Genomic DNA, 7,288 nt, shown 5'->3' with positions numbered 1-7,288 from the left:
TTACTCCCTTCGCTCGAGCATTCTGCACAGAGAATCGCACACAAAGCAACAAAGGTCGCTCAAGAACCGGGTTTATCAGTACCTACTGAATTTAAGCTATTATCCCTTGATAATTCAGAAGATCTGAGACGAGTTCGCCGAAAAATCAACGCAGACGTCTGGCCTACTGGACACCTTAGGCTCCACGAAAACCCGCCCGGCAAGAAAAAAAGATCTGCGACAACCATGCATGCACTTCTCGCTGCAGACGCAGCAACTCTCGCGGTTTCCACGCACAGACGCACCATTCTTCCCGGCCAAACTGTAAAGAGACAAATCTGCAGAGAATGGGTCCAGCGCAAGCGCGACCGTGCATCTGTGAGTGCATGCGTTCGACAGAGTCATTTCTCACCAACCAGCCAAGACGAAGCAGAGGTTTTTCCTCTCCCGATCTATCGGTGCATTTGACTCTCACGCCAAAGATTAGTGTGCGTTTGATCGGATTCACGCATGCAGATGCACGAAAAAAAGGTCCGTTTTCACGACTGGCGCAACACAAGAGCTACGACGACATACGCGGGTGGCTCACGGATGTCCCCCATCCTTCTCGTATCATGTCTACACGAAGGATCTTCTGAATATGTGGGCTGCGCTGCCGAGGCAAGCCGGAAAGACACCTGAGTGAACCGAGAAACGAAGGTGAAGGCTTCCTACGACTTACGCCTTGCAGAATTGCCTGTAGTCGATCTGGTCACTTGTGAAGTACTCCCTGCAGACGCAGAAACGCGAGCAGGAAAGTGAGTTGGACGGTTGTCCTCACGGGTCACGCGCAAGGCAGACACTCGGCAGAAATGCGAAATTCAGCAGCGCACGACACGGCAGACTCGGGTGTTGGAAACTTCCAGAGTCTCCAGGTCTCTAAAAATGTCGTTAGATGTCCAGGCAGAAACGCGCATCTCTACAGTGGAGACCGCAGAGACGTCGTGACTCCTTTCTGGAAAGTTCCCCCTATTCAGGAGACTCTGGGGAACGACTACTCTAAGCCTAATGCTCTCTCGCTCTATCGCCGCAACTGGCGATTCGAGTTCAAGAACAGAAGTCGACACTATCGGAGCCGCCTCCCACAGCACACAACTTGTGTGAAATATTGCAGCACTCGCAACACACAAAAAACTCGTGTACGTTACCCCGCATGGAGAGATGTGTAGAGAGACAGTGGAAAGGGTTCTGCGAGCACACGCGTAGCGTCTCTTCTCTGTTCGCTCGGCTGTATGTGCACTTACGCAGCCAAGGCATTAAACTCTTCTGTGGTGAGAGGCTCTCCGTAGGTCATGAGGATGTTCCCCATCTGCTTGCGCGTCAGGTAACCGTGCTTCTGAAGAGAAAGAGCGGAAAATGCGCAGAGGAAAAATGCGGAGAGAGATCACGAAGGGGAGACGCCAGGGAAAAAGGGGCAGCCTTCTCCCCACTTCAGGCGCCCCTCGAGAAAAAACGCCGCTCTGGCCACCTAGAAGACGACCAGGTGTACACGCACAGCAAACACACGCGTTCTCCCCAAGGCGAATAAGATGCGCAAATGTCTGCGCATCTTTTCGAGTCCGATTTTTTTATCCGTGCCTGTCGAAAACAGTTACCTCCACCTCCGTGGATGGGATTCTACGAAACAAACACTCATCAACGCACTCACCCTGACAGCCACCCCGATGGTTCGTAGCTAAAGCCAAACCCTCCACATATACTTCCCTACACATATGCCCATATATATATATATATATATATATGTATATCAAAAGTGTATACGTATACCCACACATAATGATGAGTGTTTTGCATTTCGTGCTTACAGAGACGTCAAAGTATGCGAAGGCTTCGACGAGGTCCTCGATGTTGTCTTCGGGGTGGGTGCTGGTGCCAACGAATTTCTGGAAGCTGGCGTAGTCAAGGTTGTCGCCGCTCTTTTCCTCAAAGGCCTGTTTGTCTGCGTAGGACGGGGCAAGTCCGAGCTGGCGCGCGAGAATCATGGCGTCTCCCGTGGATACCTTTCCTCCCGAAGCTCTCGCGTTGAAGCGCGCATACATTTCGTCGGCCTCCACCATCTCCTCGAGAGCCTCCTGCATGTCTTCGTCTGCCGCAGGGCGCCCCCCCTCGCGGCAAGAGGGCGACTCACAGGCACCATCGTACTCCCCCACCTTCGGTTCCGGGCGCCACTCGAAGCCTGGCATCCACATGAAATAGTTCAACTCCTTGTCCATCGGACCCAGAACATCTGCCGGGTTCGGCAGCTTCTGGTAGCACACCGGGCATTTCTTCTCGACCTTGCTCATCTTGAGACCAGTTGGCAGGCGCAACGCGAAAGGCTGGACAATTTCGTTCCGCGCGGACGAAGGACCGACCGACAGGCGGAGACGCGCAAGCAGGCGCAGAGAGGCGAGAAGAGGGCGACGGCGCAAGGGGTGCGAGAACCACGAAGCGCGTAGACAAAAAGACGAGAGAATGCGAGAGGTGGAGACAGAGTGTGTTCAGAGAACTTCCTCAGGCGAGAGCGAACAGAGACCGGGAGGAAAAAACTGTCGAAAAAAGGCGGTGGCGACAAGCGATCCCTAAACACGAAGCAGACGAAGGCGCTGAAAAACAGTTCGCCCTCTCCTGGCCCTTCTGCTGAACACACACACAAAAAGAAAACGATCGCAACGGACTCGGTGAGGTACTCCCCAGAAGAAGACCTGTAAATGTCACACACGGAAGGACTGGGACGACCGACAAGAAAGAATGGGAGTGACAAGAAGAGCCGTGGAGAGAGAAGAGCTCTCCAGAGAACTGCAGAAGGCAACGCACGAGGAGAGACGAGGACAGGAGAGAGGCGAATGCTCAAAAAAGGAAATCAGAAAAGGAGGAAACGCACATGACCGGAAACGGAAGGGACAACCAGAAAGACACTCGGCACATACAAGAGAAAAAACAAGTCCATACACGAGCTGGGAAGAGAAGCAAGTTGCATGTGAAGAAGATATCGAGAAAAAAGCAGACGCGAAACAGAGTGGATGGCGGAACCGAAAGAAGTCCTGTCTCACTCAAAGGCTGCACAACTCGCGCGCCGAGAGAGAGGGCAACACACACGGGAAAGAAGCGAGAGAAGTGGAGAACATACACACTATCAGAGAACCTCGTCAGCAGGAAACTCGACAACTATTCTTATTCTTTGCATTCCAAAGCCGTTGCAGAAAGACGCCCTGCCGCCGAAGCCAAAGGCAGCTATGCGCATGCACAGCCTGCTTCATTCACTTTTCGCACCGAAACACTGATTTCGTCCCTTTCCACCTCGTACGGAGAAGCACAGTCTCAATAGGTCCCCCGGAGCAGAAGAATCCGTACAGGCACTTCTAGATTCGCTCCCGGGTCTTTGGTATGACGGGCAGAACGGACAGAAAGACGACGCGGTAATACACCTGTGCTTGCGGGGACAGCAACGTATTCACACGTTTTCTCATTCTCCTGGTGACCCCGTCTTCCACTGTCGCCTGTCAACGGCATGTGTATCTAACTCACGGGTACGCGGCGTACAAACCCTCTGGGATCCACCGCAGAAATGCATGTCGAGAGCACATGCGAGAAACAGGCACGGACTGGGGCCGGCGAGAGCGCACACGCAGAAGTCAAACAGGAAGATATAACGGCAAATAGAGGGCTATACTGGAAAAAGAAAACATCAGGACTTTCTGAGGAAACCTAAACTGAACACTGTGCGAAGGCTGGTTCTGAACGCGTTGCCTTCGATTCTGCCTGCTGCCCACGCTCATCCCCTGCTGCTGCCTGCTACGGACGCTGTGTGTCTGACTCTCTTCCAATATGTTTCCTCTCCCAAGAAAAAAAACGAAAGGGTGAGTGAATTCCGTCCCACGTGCTGTTTGCCGTCACAGCAAGCCAGAAGTCACGTGCGGAAGTCCGTTTACTTTCTGCGCACGTTGGGCGACGCACCTGAAGACGGGACTAGAAAAGCTGACGTATCGAGGTCGCACGAAAGTACGCGGAAATAGAACGAAAAACTTTTAAAGAGATCCCGGGAAACTGCCATCTCTTGCACAAACGAGGGAACGCTCTCGCGTAAAAACTCGGGGAACGCAGCGAAGCTCCATGGTTTCTGGGCCGGTTCTCTCCCGTGTAATGCGCACGAGTGGACGCCGCGCACGCAAACACTGGAGGGCTCAGTTCGTTTCGGAAAAAATGCACGCGTGTTTCTCCAGCGTTCGCCAGCTCAAGGGAAATTTTCGACCCTTCGTTTCGCGCCGGAACCGCCAAAAATCCTGTTTTTCCCTCACTCTTTCCCCAGAGCGAGACTTTGGCCCACGGCGCAGAAAACGGACGGTTGAACCACCGGCACGCACGGGGAAGTAGAAACAAATCGCTTACCGGGAAAATTTGCAGTGACGTCGACCGGAAAATGAACAGAATGGCTTCCTGGAGAGAAACCTGGGTTTTCAGGTCTGCAGCACACAAAAAACAACTGGCGAATCGACAGCCTGCCCAGAGAGGCCTTCTGTGCAGAGTTGCGACTTTGTATGTGTACAGCTCAGCGCTGTGACACGCGCGACGCCCGCTGTGCGGAGATGAATGCTTGGCCTGTGCTCTCCAGAATTGGGGGTCCCTGCGGACAAAAACCCTAAATGTGCCTGTGTTCATGTACCAGGTCTTGGTAAGAGGACCACGGAATCGCGAGAGACCCTGTTTCGGGAAGAAGACCGTAGAACAGTGAGAGGCCGGCGTCAGGTAAAGCAAGTCTTGTTTCTGGAGAATACAAGAATTCGAGGACGGCTACGTCGCGCGGGCAGCAAGTCTAGCCATTGTGTGGAAAAGAGACGGGCCAATGCCACAGATACAGAAAAAGCGGATTTTCGATCAAGAAATACAGTAACCGAAACGTCAAGTCGGGGGCATTTTCGGGGTCGCTTACAACGCTTCCCGGTGTGTCCAACCGCCTGTGTGCATCGGATGTTTGAATTCGGTTTTCGTCTAGCAAGCTACACTACATTGAACTTTTCTGGTTATCTGGCTGGCCGGAGAATGCACAGTTCGTTACCCTCAGATGTACCCAGGCAGTCTTTTGAAGTAGCACAGTCATGAGGTTCCTCATTCGCAAGCAGAATTTCTTGCAGTTCTTCCGGGAGGGAAAACTCCAGGGGTGCTTCGTATATCCACCAGTTATCGAGCACAGAACCTACGACGAGGCAGGCTTCCGGGGGAAAGATCAAGGTTGAGAGTTCGAAAAGAATCTGTGTGCGGTTTCGTACTCACACTGTCCTGCCAGCGATTTTACCGGGTTTGTCTGAAAGTGAATTTGACGCAGCATGATGACCGTACATGATTGTGTAGGACGACCCGATAGAGAGAGCGTTTCTCGTGTAAACTATTCATCACGAGGGACAAGACACGGCGTCAAAGATGCGGATGCTAGCCCCGCAGTGCCTTAACAGAAACCCTTCTGAAGTCAAACAGGGCTTCCACAGCGTACAGTCACTACCCTCAAGAGAACTAAGGGGTTGGATCGTTAGACACAAGAGCTCGTTCAAAAAAGAGACCGCCAGTCGGTTCGTAACGGGGAAACCCTGCCATGTAGCCCCTTGCTAGCTGGCTACAACTTTGCAGAGGAACGATAGTTCTGTAACACCAAACGAGAACTGTTGCACTCATTCCGTGGCTAAGCCCGCTGCTGGCGACAGCAGAGCTGTGAAACAAAGAATAGAAGCATGAACGCACAGCGACGCTGCTTTTCTTCACGCGTCACTGCTCTGTCGTTTGCTGCCGGTTCCAATTCGGCTGTTGTTACGTCACCGCGCTTCCCTTTAGAACGAGTCCTTTTGACGTCGGCTTCTTTTTCTGCTTTAACGCCGAACTTCCGTCGTTGTTTGTTGGCTAAAGCTGAGAAGCTGACAGCACGCAGAAGCGCCTTCCAGCTCGACTGCCGAGCCTCCACACCATGGGAACAACAACGAAGCACAGAGTAACGCAGCCTTTGCGGCCCTCTGTGTATGACCAGGGTTCTGGCAGCATGGTTCCTCTCTGCAGGAGAAATGTCCTGGGGAGAGGAACCTGGAAAAGGAGGCACAAGGCAAGATGAAGTGCCGGCTATTAGAGGCGGCGTGAAAGCAATGGAGGGGACAGCTTCACCCGATGACATGCAGGCAGTGTCCAAATGCAAAGTAGCAAGGAATAACACTAAATGATATCCCTAACTGCGACGAATTTTCGATTGTGTAGAGCTGCAATCTACGTATAACGCATATACATGTCAATATATGTGTACATACCCATGCCAGATCACTTGTATACTCTCACAGGGAATGGGGCTTAGTGTTGTTCTATCTATTCTTTTTTCTGGCGTACACAAGCCGCAACGGTTACACATGTTTGGCTGAGTGTATATTTTCTGCGGGCAGACGGAACGTACGCTTCCGAAAACCACTTTCCCCTCAGCCCCTTTAGGGAAGCGATATCGCGTGTGCCGCATATGACCCCCTGCAAAACATGTCAGTGGTCCACTCGCAAAAGCCTACCTCTTTCGGTTTCAGTAGTCCCACCGACCGGTTTTTGTTTGTGATCATGTGTGTTCAAATGGCAAAAGTTCCTTCGTTACCAATTCCTTGACGCGGGTCATGTCCTCTCGGGATTTGGAGAATCTTCAGGCGGAAAGAAACAGACACACATGTACGGACGAGTGTACGCCTGCAGCAACCACCCCACCTGTGCACTGATCCAGTGACAAGTGACTATTGCTGTTCCTTCTCGGCTACCGAATCTTTTGGTTCCTGTCCATGGACTAAGCAACATCTGCAATAGATTCCTCGCAGCACATGCGACTCCTCCTATGCCTAGCTGGCTATTCTTTACATAGTCCAGCTTCGTTTTCCTCTCCGTCTCTTAGAGTCCACCGGTATTCGCACAAGCAAAAAGCTGGAACTCGAAGGAGTTTCATATTCATCTGAAAACTTGGTTAACGTACCGACAGACTAATAGAGTGATTGCTGTCTTTATCCGTCGCTGATTTTCGTGAATAGCAACCGGTCTCTTCTTCACGTGTAAAGTCTCGCTTCTCCCTTTCTAGTAGGCTTGTGGTTTCGTCCGACAACAAAGTACCGGCCTTTTGCCAGCGGACGCATTCCGCTTCCACTGTTGCTTCTACTGTCTACCAAGATACGATCCCTGCGGTGTTTTGACTTTCTAGGCGTTCGTGGACGATTGTCCTTCCCCGCAACAACGGACGAGGACCCTAGCTCCGCGCGTGTTTGTTTCCAGTCTCGTTCTGCCGTGGGAAACA

General features: G+C 52.1%; 2 protein-coding genes across 2 annotated transcripts; both read right to left on the bottom strand.

Moving 5' to 3' along the window:
* TGME49_257680 (myosin light chain MLC1) lies at nucleotides 1-2,303 on the bottom strand (the record flags this gene model as incomplete). The annotated part of the gene is made up of 4 exons (XM_002364961.2): nucleotides 1-22; nucleotides 701-748; nucleotides 1,263-1,354; nucleotides 1,824-2,303. 4 exons carry the CDS (start codon nucleotides 2,301-2,303, stop codon nucleotides 1-3), a joined length of 642 nt encoding a protein of 213 aa, XP_002365002.1.
* Nucleotides 2,304-2,511: 208 nt separating this feature from the next.
* TGME49_257685 (hypothetical protein) lies at nucleotides 2,512-4,656 on the bottom strand (the record flags this gene model as incomplete). Its single annotated transcript, XM_018781148.1, has 2 exons — nucleotides 2,512-2,637; nucleotides 4,387-4,656. The coding sequence occupies 2 exons, from the start codon at nucleotides 4,654-4,656 to the stop codon at nucleotides 2,512-2,514; spliced, it is 396 nt and encodes a 131-aa protein (XP_018636983.1).
* Between the last annotated feature and the right edge of the window lie 2,632 nt (nucleotides 4,657-7,288).

The sequence above is a fragment of the Toxoplasma gondii genome, chromosome VIIb (assembly GCF_000006565.2).
Source record: "Toxoplasma gondii ME49 chromosome VIIb, whole genome shotgun sequence".
NCBI classification, from domain to species: Eukaryota; Apicomplexa; class Conoidasida; order Eucoccidiorida; family Sarcocystidae; genus Toxoplasma; species Toxoplasma gondii.
The sequence above is the reverse complement of the archived record's forward strand: the minus strand, read 5'-3'. Positions and strand labels throughout refer to the sequence as shown.